The 16,972-nt window shown below is 37.6% G+C and overlaps 1 protein-coding gene across 2 annotated transcripts in view; it reads right to left on the bottom strand.

Moving 5' to 3' along the window:
* The window catches only part of SIAE (sialic acid acetylesterase), a 127,356-nt gene that overhangs the window by 10,995 nt on the left and 99,389 nt on the right, over positions 1 to 16,972 (bottom strand). Inside the window, exon 10 of one of the 2 annotated variants that reach the window (XM_081799226.1) lies at positions 4,354 to 4,734. The exons of the other annotated variant lie outside the window; for it this stretch is intronic. Within the exon in view, the coding sequence (XP_081655352.1) occupies positions 4,681 to 4,734 (54 nt within the window). The 3' untranslated portion in view covers positions 4,354 to 4,680. Of the gene's footprint in view, positions 1 to 4,353; positions 4,735 to 16,972 lie in introns of those variants that run through there. 2 annotated transcript variants of the gene reach the window in all.

The following is a 16,972-nucleotide window of genomic DNA, read 5'->3' as shown; positions in this document are numbered from 1 at the left end:
AAGTTCCATGTGTGCTCGAGAAGAAGGAGTATTCTGTTGTTTTAGGGTGGAATGTTCTGTAAATATCTATGAGGTCCATCTGTTCCAGTGTATCATTCAAAGCTCTTGTTTCCTTGTTGATTTTCTGCTTAGATGATCTGTCCATTGCTGAGAGTGGAGTATTGAGGTCTCCTACAATTAACGTATTGTTATCAATATGACTCTTTATTTTTGCTAACAGTTGGCTTATGTAGATGGCTGCTCCCATGTTGGGGGCATAGATATTTACAATTGTTAGATCTTCTTGTTGGATAGACCCTTTAAGAATGATATACTGTCCTTCTGTGTCTCTAACTACAGACTTTAGTTTAAAATCTAATTTGCCTGAAATAAGAATTGCTACCCCAGTTTTCTTTTGAGGTCCGCTGGCATGGAAGATGGATCTCCATCCCTTCACTTTCAGTCTGGATGTATCTTTAGGTTCAAAATGAGTCTCTTGTAGGCAGCATATGGATGGGTCCTGTCTTTTTATCCAATCTGCAACCCTGTGCCATTTTATGGGAGCAGTTAGGCCAGTGAAGTTGAGAGTGATTATTGAAAGATAGGAATTGTCATCATGTTGCCTGTGAAGACGTTGTTTTTATAGATTGTCCCTGTAAATTTCTGTATATCACTCTTGGGGTCTTTCTCCTTTTATAGAACCCCCCTTAATATATCTTGCAGGGACGACTTAGTGGTCACATATTCTTTCAGTTTCTGCGGTCTTGGAAGCTCTGCATCTCTTCATCCATTCTAAATGACAGCCTTGCTGGATAAAGTATTCTTGGCTGCTTGTTCTTCTCATTTAGTACCCTGAGTATGTCTTGCCAGGCCTTTCTGGCTTGCCAGGTCTCTGTGGATAGGCCTGACGTTATTCTGATGTTCCTCCCTCTGTACGTAAGGAATCTCTTCCCCTTAACTGCCCTTAAGATGGTTTCCTTGGTTCTAAGATTTGCGAGTTTTACTACTACGTGCCGGGGTGTTGGCCTGTTTTCCTTGATCTTGGGAGGGATCCTTTCTGCCTCTAGGACATGAATGTTTGTTTCATTCCCCAGATTAGGGAAGTTCTCAGCTACAGTTTGCTCAAATATATCTGCGCTCTCTCTCCACTCCCTCCGGGATTTCAATAATTCTGACATTGGAATGCTTCATGGTGTCACTTATTTCTCTCATTCTATTTTCATGGATTCTGAGTTGTTTTTCCCTGGCCTCCTCTTTTCCCTTTTCATCTATTAAATTGTCTTCCAGGTCACTGATTCGTTCTTCTGCCTCACTTACCCTAGCTGTTAGATTATCTAGATTGGATTGGATCTCATTGATAGCATTTTTAAGTTTTGCCAATTCAGCTTTCATTTCTTCCCTTAGAGACTCTATGTTGCCATTAATTGATTTCTCCATTCTAGCTATTGTCTTCACAATTGCTAGCCTGAATTCCATCTCCAACATCTTGGTTATATCTGCATCCATTTGTAAATCTGCTGCATAAGTCATAATTTCTGAGTCTTTTCTATTTTGGGGGTTCCTCCTCCTAGTCATTCTGTTGATGGGTGGTTGAGGGAATGTATAGAGTCCAAGTTATTGACCAGAACCCAAGCAAGATGCACCTGTTTCCTAGGAACCTTAGGGTTGCTGGCTTCTTGTTCTCCCAGCCTGTCTTCTGGGGGAGGCGCCTGCCAAACTGTTACTCAGGCAATCCTGTTTGGGCAGAGTTGCCCTGCCCCCCATGGTGGGGATGGGCTCAGTGGGAACCAGTTGTTTGGGGCTTTTGTTCTCTGGCAGCTTTCCCTGGGGGCTTTCCGCATCTCTTCCAAGAGTCAGAGCAGAGGAGACCATTTCCAACCCTCTGCCTCAGAGCAGAGAGATCACAGTCTGTTCTTCAGTGAGCTCTCCAGGCCACAGTCTCCGTTTCTGTCTGTGCTGCTATAAACTGCAGCGTCCTGGGTTGTGCTCCCCTCCGCAGCACCCCCAGTCCTGCCTCCTGGTCGGGGCTTGTCTCTGTCCTTTGTGCTTCTAAAACCACTAAACGCTCCCAGTTCACACACGCGACCCCCAAGCTCCGGGTTTCCATCCCAGGGGCTGCCCTAAAGTCCTTTCCCCGCCACTACCGGTCTGTGAGTCTGTGCCCCGTCCCCAGTGCGTGAGGCCATCGCTCACCTGCGGTGTAGGATCCCCACGACCAGGCTCCCTCCCACTGCCATTTATCCTCCGATATCTGCCTGTGGAATCATGGCTCCCCACTTCGTACCTCAAAACCAACCGTCTGCGATATTCTGTTTGTAGAGATCCAGATCTATCTTCTTACATCTCAGGCTGATTTTGTGGGTGTTCAGAGTGGTCTGGTAGATATCCAGCTCAATTCCAGGGACCAGTTGGAATAGGGTCCCCTACTCCCCCGCCATCTTTTCTCCTAGATCCATGAGGTTCATTTTTAATCATCTACTCATAGATATCTATTTCTCATGGACCCTCTTATTGCACTTAATTGCCTATTGAGTTTCCTTAGGTAATCAGTTCAGGAAGTAGTTCATTGCCCATCTTTTAAAATTAGAGAATTGGTTTTTGATGTAAAGTAATTATATGTTTTAGTATATGGTATCTTTTTGCTTTTATAACAGATTAATAGCCATATCTTTAATTTATTTTACTTTAAATTTCCATTCAGAAATCATGCCCCATTATGTGTTACTGTTGTATTGTTACTAGGAAAATGTTTTATTAGGTTTATGACATACTAGAAATATATTCCAATTAGTCATGAATAATAAGTAGGTTAACAGCAGAGAGTGGAGGAGGGCATTGCAGGCAGACCAACTCAGAAAAGCAAAAATCTGGAAGCCCAGTAAAGCCTTGCATATGTGGGCAAAGGCAAGTGATGTTACACTGAGTGTATGCAAAGGAGATTGTTGCATTGTTAAAGATGATAATCCCTCATCTTACTCTGTGCTCTTTCAGTAGAGAACTAATTGAGACATGAAACACAGGAGCCTCACAAAAAAAAAAAAAAAGATCAAAAGATCAGCTTTAACACTGATAAAGTTAACTGGAGGATATAGCTTGGCTCCACAGTCACAATGGGATTCTCTCCTTCCCTCACTGCATTCCCCAAAAAGGTCTGATGAACCCAGGCACAGAGGAAATGTACATCAGGCCTTCCCTACCAAGGGGGATGAAACACATAGAAAAGGAGACAAGTATTGGTCCAGAGGACAGGCCAGTTCTAAAAAGGGAGGCCTACAGGGACTGGCCAGTCATTCCCAGTTCAGTCTCCTCGTTCCAGCTGTAATGAGTCCACTCCTCTTCCTTATGGAAGAGAAGAGCAGGAATATGGTTAAAAGAAAAGGATTCTTCCATTCTCTACTCTCCTAGAGCATGGAAAGATAGGTACCCATTTTAGAGGTATCATCTGTTTTTGGCCAGAGAAAACTGGCCATTTACAGAGAGGAGGAATCAATTGCTCAAACCAGGTTTTCTCTTGTGAATAAACATATAATTACATATCTCACATATGCGCATAGTTATATGTTAAATTATTGCTTCTCAAGTTCCACAAATATAGCTCAGAACTGTTTCACTGTTGAAATATTTATTTTTCAAATCATCTCAAAAAAGCCACTAGAAAATGTGAAGACTACAACTTCTCAAAGACTGTTTCCCCTTCAGCCCAGCTGTTTCCCTGGACCCAGGTTATTCTGTGCATACTTTAGGTAAATAAACAAAATGGGAGCTATTTCAGGAGGTTGTTTTTCCAAACCATATGTAACTTTAAGAAGAGAAAGGGTAGACACTGCTCTGGAATAATTCATCAGCACTTCCTATGTGAAATGACATTCCTAAATTCAGAGAAGAGACAGGACACTCAACTTGTCATTATTCGTGTGAAGAAGGAGAGGCAGAGAGATATGTTAACTGCTTTGGCTTTCATTTGTGACTCTGTCCTGTGGGTGGATAGAGTGGATCAGAGATGACCAGATGAGGTTTTAAAAAAAACTGATTCTATAGCCCACCAGCTAGACCCTCTAGGTGCACAAGATGTCAAGGGAGGTATAAACCCATGCAATGTGGTTATGTAGAGACAACAGGGACTATTTCCAAAGTATGCATAGGATATAGGAAAATCAGAAAAGACTGTGCAGCATCCCAGGACTAAAAATGAGGCCTTGTAACCATTTTTAGGTCTGAATTAGTCACAAAGAGAGTGAACTGTGTAGGAAGGGCCACTTGACCTCACTGTGACTCTTGGTGAATGGATGCAGCCCACAGCACTCCCACAGAAAGGAGGCCAGAGGGATAAATACCCTGTCCTCACTCTTATTTTCCCACACTGCTTGCAAATAAGAGAGAGCAAGAAAGTCTGCTAATGCAGTCTGTATATGTCAGACACCTAGGGAGAGAGCAGGATGGATAAGCATAGAGAATGGACACACAGGAGCAAAATGAAAATATCCAGCATAGGCAGATATGCAGCCCTACAAATGAGGCCCAAACACTCAGAAATAATGGAATGTTGGAATGTCTGCTTCCAAAGCATCTTCAGGGACACTAGACAGGAGAGTAAGGAGTTCCCAATATCCTCTTCATTTGGTTTCAGTGGGAGCAGCAAGGAGTTGCCAGTATCCTCCAGGAGGTTGAGGGCTATTGAAGAACTGCCAGTTTTTGTCAGAATTAGAATAATACCAGGATAAGTGGGAAGGAATCAGTGGCTCCAGCTCTAAATATCTGGGAAGAAAATGGGCAGAAGTTAGGATGCCACTAACAGCCAAACAGACGTCTTCCCTTCCATTATAAGAGGGAATAATTTATTCACAATGAGCAAAACCAAAATTTCACTCACATAGAGTATAAAGATAAAGAGAGATATACTCTGTTATGGATTTTGTTCATGATCACATATCAAGAGCAGAAAATATTTCCCAAAGGAAGAAAACTCAAGAGAGAAATGACAAATGGCCAATTCAGATGCAACTTTTCCCTCCTTAATGTCACACCAATAACACAGAAATACCTCTGCCAGTTGGGAGGTGTACCAAATACTTGTTAGTGCTTCACCCACATCCTCTCAGATCCTGTTCTCATTTTGATGCATGCCAGCTTTAAGTATGCCTTCACAAACTCCCAACAGCTAGCACCTGCTTTTATTTGCCTGAGAGCAACACTCAGGATGACAGAGCCTGCTTCCCTTGCACAGGAGAGCCCAGGGTGCCAGGAAAGTTACATCCTTGGAGTACCCCTGAGCCCATGAATGATATGTTTTGGGATATAAATATTCCAGATGCCTGGCCCTGCTCAGAATGATTCTGAGGCATGTCACACAATGTCTTCAAAGACTCCATGTAGGCTTGAGCCAGAGTTGCCCATTATCAGAGTTTGCTTGATGTCACACATTTTCTCAGTCTTTCTCTGTCTCACTTCTGCATTCTCAATTGGATTTACCTGGGAACGCTTCCTAACAAATCACTTCCACATGCATCTTCATCTCAGGGTCTTAGGAGAAACCCAAACCAAGATGGAGGAGAAGGAAAGCAAATGAAGAGTATGGGAGAAGATTGCACACAAAGGAAAGGGGTAGGAAAAAAATATTTGAGGAAAAATTAAAAACCATCACTTTTTAGAAGGAAAATGTTTAAAATTGAAAATGTACTATGAAAAAAATTGGAAATGAGATGCACTTGATATATCAGTATGTCTCCAACTCAAAGGAAAAATCTCAGAGTTTTCATGTCAGAAAACTAGGAACTAAGTAAATGGTTCAGCATGGCTACTTTGCTATAGAAGATAATGGTGTAGCCCAGTGATTCTCAGTGGTTGGTTCCTAGAGTAGCAGTAGCAGCATCACCTGGGAACTTCTTAGGAATGAAATTTCTTGAGTCCTACCCGAGACCTACTCAATCAGAAATTCTGTGGGTGTGGCCTGGAATCTGCATTTCAGCAAGCCCTCCAAGTGATTCAGGTACATGCTTCAATTTGAGAATCACTGCTATAGCTTCTGGTCCCAAGAGGTGGCCTTTGATACAAAGATTTCCTTGATCCAAGGAAAAAGAAACAGCTTTTGTATCTGCCTCAGGAGAGAGGAAATTGAGGATGATGGAAAGGATGAGTATGTAAGAGGTAAAGATGGTCAGTCATAATGCTTAACTATAAAATCTATCAGCTTATAAAAAAAATAAATAAAAAATAAAATCTATCAGCTTATAAAACAGGTGCTGATAAAAAGGAGTTCGGTGAGGTGTGCAGCACATGCAATTTGGTGGTGTTGTGGTCACAGAAAGACTGACCATTACCACTGGGAAGGCCATGACACCACCAATATCTATTCTCAGTACAAACCAAGTATCAGCAGAGAACAGACCAGAGGGACACAGATCCCATAGTGACCCCAGGCCATAAGTATTAAAACAGTAACTAACAACAAAGTAGCAATCACTAAACAGCAGAAAAAGCAAAAGAGAAGAGTGGAATTTGCATTTCAAATTAGTGATGGTGTTCTTCCATGGTATAAAGTTCATTATCATTTTAAGTGAAATGACAAAGGAGTAGGAGAGGTCTAAGAAGGCAAGTTCATGAGGATGTTGAGGAGAGAATCCAGCCCTGTTACAATGACCACACTCTAAGAATAAAGAGAAGAATGTAGGATGAGTTCTTGTCCATTTGTGAAACAAACAAAAAAAGTAGTTGCTGTTGAGACATTTCCCACAGCTGTGCTTTTCAGAGAAGTCATCTCTGAAGGTAGGAAAGAAGAACCTCTTAACCCTCATCACATTACCTTTTTCAGTAAAATTATCTAGAAATCTTCAAAGCTACCAAAGACTCTGTGTTATCAAATAAAATGGAAGCTTCCCCAAAAGGTCTTTAAACCTGTGCATGGAGAGAAAGAAGTAACTGCTGTATTACTATTGGTTCTATGGAAGCAGTAATGTGCCATGCGGAAACAGCAGGGAAGAATAACACATAACCATGGTGACATTTTTCTAAAGATACCTCATTTTTGGAGGCCAAGAATCAGTACATGTTCTCTATTATTTTGGCTAAGGCAGAAGTTCACTATATGAATGATTCATACTTTTATTCAATAATTATTCCATAATTCCATAATTTGTGCATTTGTAAAAGAATATAGAAACTCAATTATACCCATTGCTGTAAAAAGTTTCCTCTAAAACATGGTGTTAATTAAATGATGGTGCAATTTTTTCTACAATTTACTTTCTTAAAAAATGCTGCATATTTTCTCATAAGAATGACATGGAATATAGTGGGGTTTATTATGTTATGTTCCTTGTTTCTGTCTCTTAGTTTTGTGTGTGTGCATGCGTGTGTGTGTGTGTGTGTGGTAAGGTTACTTAACATGAGATGTACCCTCGTTATAAGTTTGTAAGTGTACAATACAGTATAGTTAACTAGAGGTGCTGTTTTGTACAACAGATCTCTGTTATTCATCTTGCATAACTAAAACTTTCTACCCACTGAAAAATTGGAATGGACATAACACCTTCAAATTCAAGTCAGACAGAGTGACTCCTTCCTCCTGGTAGTCTCACACTTAAATTTCAGGACAGTAATCAAGGCACATAAACAGGAGTTGAACTCAGGGTTCAAGGATGCCCTGAAAATTGTACATGAAGTCCTCATTGACATGGAAAAGTCAGATTTTGCAATATACATGTATCTGAACAGGGTGTTACACTCTGACACTGGGGTACAAAAAGAGACATGGGCAAGAAATTGCATATATAACATACCAAAAATTAGCATTGAGACTGTGAATGTGGAGAAAAAACACTGGTTACTCTTCCTAATTGTGGACAGAAAAGGGGGAAGAGAAAAGGAGGATCAAAGGAAATTTTTAAATAAACTTTAAGCAGGCTTGGATATGCTTAGAAATAGAAGAGTCTGGGGACACCTGGGTGGCTCAGTCAGTTAAGTGTCCGACTTTTGATCTCAGCTCAGGTCTTGATCTCAGGGTCGTGAGTTCAAGCCCCACATTGGGCTCCATGATGGCCATGCAGCCTACTTAAAAAAATAAGATAAAAAGAAGTAGAAGAGTCTGTAGAGGTGGAGAGATTAAAGATCTAAGATGAAATTTTGAAGAAATAAAATCCTGAAGATGAAAAGAGGATGACAAAATTCAATATCCATTCATGCTTTTAAAATACTTATTTGAATCTGGGTACCTGGCTGGCTAAGTCGGTTCAGCCTCTGACTCTCTGTTTGGCTCAGGCCATGATCTCAGGATCCTGAGATTGAATTTCATGTTGGACTCCACATTCAGCTTGGAGTCCACTTGAAATTCTTTCCCCCTCCCTCTCCCTTCCCCTCTGCTCCTCCCCACCCCCATTAAATAAATAAATAAATAAATAAATAAATAAATAAAATTTTTAAAATACTTATCTGAATCAAGGAATAATGGATACTTTCTTTTTTTTTTTTAAGTAAGCTTTACACCCAATGTGGGGCTTGAACTTACCAACCTTGAGATCAAGAGTTGCATGCTCTACCAACTGAGCCAGCCAGGTGCTCCATGATGAATGCTTCTTTAAGATGATAAAATATGTGAAATAAATATATAAAACACCAGTAATTTAATTTGAAAACTCTAGAGGCATTCCTAATTAGAACCAGAAGTAAAGCTGAGATGCCTACAGTCCTCACTATTACTTAACATTGTATTAAAGGTATTAGAAAATGCAGTTATAAGTGGTAAAGGGATAAGAGGCATTATAATCAGAAGAAAACAGGTAAAATCATCTCTATTTATAGAAAATTTTGTTACATTTTGCAAAACCTAGAAGAGTCCATGGGAAAACTTCCATAAAAAATAACAATTATATTACAAAGTATAAAATTAAAATAGAATTCAATAGAATTAATATATGCAAATAATAATCAGAAGATATAATGAAAGATAGAACCCTCATTACAGTAGCAAAAATAAAATACAATAAAATTCCCAACCATAAATCTAATAAGAAATGTGCAAAACATAGATGAGGAAAATTATGAAACGCTCCTAAAAGATACTAAACTAGGAAGACATACCATACTACCTTGAGATGGAAGTCTGAAGATTCAAAGATGTCAATTCTCCCTAAGTTTGCTTATAAGAAGCTTAGGATGCAATCAGTAAACATGCCATGAGGTTTGGTTTTGGGTTTGTTTGTTTTTTTTTAAGCTAGATAGATTAGTTATAAACATTATGGTTAAAAATGAATAACCAGGAAAACCCTAAAAAAAGAATAACAATATGTGGGAAGTTATCTTCAAGATATGAAAACATTATGAAGCTCCTATAATTAAAGCAGTGTGGTATTGGCTTATGAATAGACTGGCAGACAAATAGAACAGAACAGAACAGAACAGAAAACAGAAATAGCTCAAGTGCCTATGAAACAGTATATAGTGAAGGCAACAGCTCAACTCAGCAGGGAAAAGATAGACTTTTTTTTATAAATGGTGATAGAACAACTGGATAGCCATATGGAAAAAGATAAATTTGGATCCATTCCTCACACCATATACTGGTACAATTTGTAAAAAGATCAGACATCCAAGTGTAAAAAAAACAAAATCATACAAACATTTCGGAAAAAAAGAGTGAATTTCTTTATAACCTTAGATGATAGAAGACATTTCTAAGTATGACTAAAATACCAGAAACAATAAAAGATTAATAACATTAATTTTTAAATTTTATATCATAAGGAAAGTCAAAAAACAAATGACAAAGTGCAGGGGAAAATATATGCAACTTATACCTCAAATGAAAAGCTAATATGCCTAATATGTAGTCCTCTTAAAAATTGAGATCAAAATCCAGCAGAAAAGTGAGGAAAAGGTGTGATGTAATACCAACAGCCATTAAATATATGAAAATATCACTAGTGTTTCTCATTATTAGAGAAATGCTAATTATAACTATACTTAAAAACTGTTCCTAGGTTAAAAAATTAAAATTTCTGTGAATATACTATGTTAGAGAGACAAAAGAAAGTAAGCATTCCCATTTATTGCTGAGGGGAAAAACAAATGTTAATTCTTCCAAAAAGATTCACAGATTCAATATAATCCCAGTCAAAATCTCAGCAGGTTGTTTTGTAGGAATTTACAAGCTGACCCTAAAATTCATATGGAAACTCAAAGGACCTAAAATAGCCAAAACTCTTTTGCAAAAGGTGAATGAAGTTAAAGGATTTATACTGACTGATTTCAAGAACAGTAAACTAAACTCTGTGGTATCGGCATCAAGATAGACAAGTAAAAAAAAAAAAAGATAAACAAGTAGACAAAGGGAACAAAAAATAACAGAAACAAGTGATTTTTAACAAAGGTAAAAGAACAGTCACTGGACAGCTATGTGTAAACAAACACACACACACACCAGAAAGCCACTTTGGTCCATATCTCAACTGTATACAAAAATTAACTCAATATGGATTATACACGCAAATGTAAAAACCTATAAAACTTCCAAAATATAGGAGAAAATCCTTGTGATCTTTTTTAAGCAACAAGTTCTTGGATACAACAACAAAGCTACAGTTCATAAAAGAAAAAAAGTGATGAGTTGGACTTCTGAAAATTAAGATCTCTGTTAATTGAATGAAAAGATAAGCCATGGACTATCTAAAAATTCATATTCAGTAAACGACTTGAATTCAGAATATATATAAACATATATATATATATATATAAAGACCCTTGAGATCTCAGGAATAAGAAATAACCTACTTTTTAAAAATTTTTATTTAAATTCAATTAAGTTAACATATAGTGTATTATTAGTTTCAGAGGTAGAGTTTAGTGATTCATCAGTTGCATATAACACCCAGTGCTCATTACATCAAGTGCCCTCCTCCTTAATGCCCATCACCCAATTGTCCCATCCCCCCACCCACCTCCCCTCCAGTAACCCTCAGCTTGTTTCCTATAGTTAAGGGTCTCTTATGATTTGCCTCCCCTGCTGTTTCTATCTTATTTTATTTTTCCTTCCCTTCCCCTATGTTCATCTGTTTTGTTTCTTAAATTCCACAAACGAGTGAAATTATATTATTTGTCATTCTCTGACTGGCTTATTTGGCTTAGCATAATACCTTCTAGTTCCAAACACATCATTGCAAATGCAAGATTTCATTCTTTTTGATGGCTGAGTAATATTCCATTGTATATAGCTACCACATCTTCTTTTTTTTTTTTTTTTAAAGATTTTATTTATTTATTTGACAGAGACAGAGACAGCGAGAGCAGGAACACAAGCAGGGGGAGTGGGAGAGGGAGAAGCAGGCTTCCTGCCGAGCCGGGAGCCCGATGTGGGACTCGATCCCAGGACCCTGGGATCATGACCTGAGCCGAAGGCAGTTGCTTAACCAACTGAGCCACCCAGGCGCCCAGCTACCACATCTTCTTTATCCATTCATCTGTCGATGGACATCTCGGGTCTTTCCACAGTTTGGCTATTATGGACATTGCCGCTATAAACATTGGGGTGCAGTTATAAACATTGGGGTGCAGGTGCCCTTTCTAATCACTATGTTTATATCCTTTGGATAAATACCTAATAGTGCAATTCCTAGGTCATAGGGTAGTTCTATTTTTAACTTTTTGAGGAACTTCCATACTGTTTTCCATAGTGGCTTTACCAGTTTGCATTCCCACCAACAACGTAAGAATGTTCCCCTTTCTCCATATCCTTGCCAACATCTGTTGTTTCCTGACTTGTTAATTTTAGCCATTCTGACCAGTGTGAGGTGATATCTCACTGTGGTTTTTGATTTGTATTTCCCTGATGCCACGTGATATGGAGCATTTTTTCATGTGTCTGTTAGCCATTTGTATATCTTCTTTGGAGAAATGTCTGTTCATCTCTTCTGCCCATTTCTTGACTGAATTATTTGTTTTTTGGGTGTTGAGTTTAGTAAGTTCTTTATATTTTGGATATTAGCCCTTTATCTAATATATCATTTGGAAAGATCTTCTCCCATTCCATAGGTTGCCTTTTAGTTTTGTTATTTCCGTTGCTGTGCAAAAGCTTTTTATTACTGATGAAGTCCCAATGGTTCATTTTTGCTTTTGTTTCTCTTGCCTCTGGAGATGTGTCTAGCAAGAAGTTGCTGCGGCTAAGGTCAAAGAGTTTGCTGCGTGTGTTCTCCTCTGGGATTTTGATGGATTCCTGTCTCACATTTGGGTCTTTCATCCATTTTGAATTTATTTTTGTGTATAGTGTAAGAAAGTGGTCCAGTCTCATTCTTCTGCATGTGGTTAACCTACTTTAAAATGGGCAAATAGGGGCGCCTGGGTGGCTCAGTCATTAAGCGTCTGCCTTCGGCTCAGGTCATGATCCCAGGATCCTGGGATCGAACCCCGCCTCGGGCTCCCTGCTCGGCGGGAAGCCTGCTTCTCTCTCTCCCACTTACCCTGCTTGTGTTCTCTCTCTGGCTGTCTCTCTCCATCAAATAAATAAATAAAATCTTTAAATAAATAAATAAAAATAAAATGGGCAAATAGGTTGGATAAACACTTCACAAAAAAAATGTATGGATGACAAATGATCACATGAAAAGATACTCAGCATCATTATTTATTAGGGAAATGCAGATTAAAACCACAATGAGATACCACTATATACCTATTTAAATGTCTTCAGTTAAAAAGTGGGCCATACCAAGTGTTAGTGAGGATGTGGGGAGCTAAAAATCTTAAACAATACTGGTGAAAGTGTAAAATGGTACAACCACTTTGGAAAATAGTCTGGCACTTTCTTAAAAAGTTAAATATATACCTATCATGTGACTTAACCATTCCACTTCTATTTATTACCCAAGAGAAATGAAAGGATATGTCCATACAACGACTTGTACATGAATGTTTATAATAGATTTGTTTGCAATAGCCATAAACTGACAGCAATCCAAATGCCCATCAACAGGTGAATGGACAAACATATGGTAGTATATCCATACAATGGAATACTACTCAGTAATAAAAAGTAATTATCATAGATGTAACAAGATGGAAGAATCTCAAAATACTTATACTGAGTAATAGATAGCAGACAAAAATGATTACATACTGTACCATTCTATTTATATAAAAATCTTGAGAATGAAAACAGAAGAGTGACAGAAAGCAAATTAGTGGTTACCTCAAAAGCAGTAAAGGAATGGAAGAAGGCGGGAGGGAGAGACAAGATTGTGGTGGTGGCTTCATGAGTATATACATATATCAAAATTTATCAAAATTAACACTTTAAACATTGTAGTTAATTGTATGTCAATTATATCTTCTTAAACTCTTTTTTAAAAATGAAAATAGATAAATAAACAAATATATGTCTATTGAATTGAAAATACTTATAATTCTGGCACCTTCAGGCTTCAAGTGCTCTGTGCATCAACCAAATGGAGGAAGGGGTAATATAAGCATGGGGTGAAGCCAGAAGATCAGGAAACCCAAAATGTTGACAGAGCCAAAGCTGCAATGGGTTTGTTATGTTTTCTTTCTCACTCATACCCTTTCACATTGCTGTTCTTCTGACCTCAAGAAGAACAGTAAGAGAGCTCTTAAATAGGACACAGCACTAACCATAAAAGGCAAAACTTCATCAAAATTAAGAACATCTGCCATCGAAAGATATCATTAATAATAAGCAAGGCATAGTTTGGGAGAAGATAGATATAGAGAGAGATAGATTGAGATAAAGATCTGGTTATGCATTATATATGTATATGTTACTGATATATATTACACATACATGCCCATATACATAATACACATACATATACATACACTTACACATATATGTACTTACAGGTAGAATTTTTAATTCCTTCAAATGAATAGGAAAAGCAGCTAACAACCCTATTTTTCAAATGGTCAAAAGACTTGAATAATTACTTCATGGAAGAAGATGTTGAAACAGCCAATACACACATTAATGGGTGCTCAACATCAGGAAAATAAAAATTAAAACAAAAGACATTTTGCTTACACACACCAGAATGGATAAAATACAAATACTAAGTGTCAATAAGGATGTGGAGCAATTGGAACTCTTGGACATTGTTGATAGCTGTGCAAACTGACTCAAATATTTTTGAAAACACTTTGGCAGTATTTATAAAAGCTAAACATATGCCTACTCTATTATCCAGCAAATCCACTTCTAAGTATATATCCAAAAGAAACTTTTGCATACTTCAATCAAAATGCATGTTAAAAAATATTTATAGAATCTTTATTAACCATAGGGCTAAAACTTAAACTATCTGTTCATTAATAGACTAAATAATTATATAGTCTCATAACAGAATAACACACAACAATAAAAAAATAATATATCCACATATGCAATACTATAGATAATTATCACAGGCTTTATGTTTAGGAAAAGAAGTCAGAAACAACAGAGTACATGTTTATGTGAAGTTCAAATATAGGCAAAATTAACCTATGATAATGAAAGTCAGAATAGTGGATACCTCGAGGTGGGGGAAGGGGTTGGTGGGGGGGATGAGGGCAGATAGTATTTACTGGAAAGGAGCAAAAGGAGCCTTCTAAAGTGGATGTAAATGTTTTACATTGTTATCTAGGCTGTGGTTACATATACATATGCAAAAATTCAATGAGCTATATACTTAAGATTTGCACACTTTGCTGTATGAAATTTAGGCTACAAAAAATTTTAAAGGAGGTTTTCTGTTTTTCTTTCATTACCTACATTGTACTGCATACCCAATATATATACCCAATACACCAACCCACGCCTAAATTCTAGGTCCCCTAAATTCAGGTATCTATTCAGTCCCATCTAAAGTACAATCTTCCCCCATGTGTTTCTTATTTTCATTGCAGCAACATTGACCATAATCAAAAGGCAAAATTAAACACTTATCCAAACTTTCCTTATTTCCCACTAGAAGAGAACTTTCCTAGAGAAAAGTTCAAAAGTCAAAATAGTTCCCCAGCAGTTCACTTATCTTTCTTCCCAAAGAAATTTTACCACCAATGGTGACTTTACACCAAAAAAAAAAAATTGTTATTTTGAGTTTTTTTATATAATGCTTTATTTCCCATTACAAAATACTGTAGATTTATGAACTTATCCTGAGATCACCATACCTTCCCCATGTGCCCCATTATTAGAATATGATGGCTATCTGCAATGCCTGAAAATTCAGTAGCACTTGCCTCTACTAATAAGCAGAACCTTGGTGCTGCCCTGATAACCAAATATGTCCCCACAACTACCTGGTGCTCTGTTACATCCTCCACACCAGTGTCATTTAGTAAAAATATAATGCAAGCCACATATGTAATTCTCAACCTTCTAGTAGACACATGAAAAAACTAAACAGATAAATTCATTTTAATAATAAATTTTATTTAATGTAATATATCCAAATGTTATTTATGTGTGTAATCAACATAAAAAGCTGTCAATGAGATATCTTATATTATTTTTCATATTAATCCTTCAAAGATCCAGTGTGTATTTTACAATTACATTCCACACTTATAGTGTGTCTCAGTTTTAATACTCAGTGCCATACACAGCTAGGGACTGCCATATTGGATAGTGTAGCTCCCAATTATCTTGGACCACAGCCAAGGTAACCCTTGCAATAAGACTCCAAATCCTTTCTCTGTTAGTCTTGAAATAACATATGACATCTCCACCACATGTCTTTACACCCCATAAAATTAAATTTCTCTCCTCTGGAAGTTCTAATTCACTAAACTATGTCTGTAGGGCTCCACCCACCAAGTCAGTGGACACCATACTTGCCTCTCTGAAATCTAACATACTTTCCACTTACACACTACAAAATTCATCAAACACTGATCTTGTCATCTTGCCAAGACCAACTCAACAAAATTTTTCACCTCCTACTCTCTTGCAAAATGTGATATATTAAAATTATCCTGTGAAAAGTGCATGAAATTACTGTGAATATATTCATAACTTAAATGTGCTAGGTCAACCAACATGTGAAATGAAATCTTCCAAGAAAGAAATGAGGCAAGAAAACATGGCATAGGGGAAAACAAACTGGATTAGGATTCAAGCAAGGATTTCAGTCCCAGCTCTGGCACCAGGTAGTTTTATGTTCTTGGGAAGCATACGAATGTTCTGACTCTGCAAAGTGTGATGTATTATATAAAGGCACTAGATCAAACGATTCCTAAGCCCCATTCAATGTTGAATACTCTATAATTATAGCAATTATTTTTCATAAAATAAAAAAGAAAGAATTGGGGGATTTGGATAAGGAAGAACAATCCATTTGGGAAAGAAAGTTAAAATTTCCTCTGCCATATAGTATATAAAGAAAGCACTGGAGCTTGGATACCTTGTTGAAAAAAGTAACAATAACAATAAATAATAGTAATAACACTATAATAAAAAAATTCCTTGGATCTCTTATCTCAATTTCTAATATTTTTTCAAGAGATGGTAATTCTGCTCAAGGCTTTCCTCAGGGCAAATTTGATATCCTTATTCCTCAGACTATAGATTAATGGGTTGAATATTGGTACAACATTAGTGTAGAACAAGGAAGACACTTTCCCGTGGTCAAGGGGCAAAATAGAAGGTGGTTTAAGGTACGTAAAACTCCTGACCCAAAGAAGAGAGAAACAGCAATTATGTGAGAGCTGCAAGTACTAAAGGCTTTGGACCTGCCTTCAGTGGAACTAATACGGAAAATGCTGGAAATAATGAAACCATAAGAGATAAAATGGCAACAATGGGCACCCCAATGCCAATGGTCACAACAATAAAGACAACTAGTACATTTATATAAGAGCTGTTGCAGGACGACGTGGATGGAACTGGAGGGTATTATGTTGAGTGAAATAAGTCAAACAGAGAAAGACATGTATCATATGATCTCACTGATATGAGGAATTCTTAATTGTAGGAAACAAACTGAGGGTTGCTGGAGTGGGGGGTGGGGTGGGAGGG

The sequence above is a fragment of the Leptonychotes weddellii genome, chromosome 11 (assembly GCF_054177405.1).
Source record: "Leptonychotes weddellii isolate Sample4059 chromosome 11, ASM5417740v2, whole genome shotgun sequence".
NCBI classification, from domain to species: domain Eukaryota; kingdom Metazoa; phylum Chordata; class Mammalia; order Carnivora; family Phocidae; genus Leptonychotes; species Leptonychotes weddellii.
The sequence above is the reverse complement of the archived record's forward strand: the minus strand, read 5'-3'. Positions and strand labels throughout refer to the sequence as shown.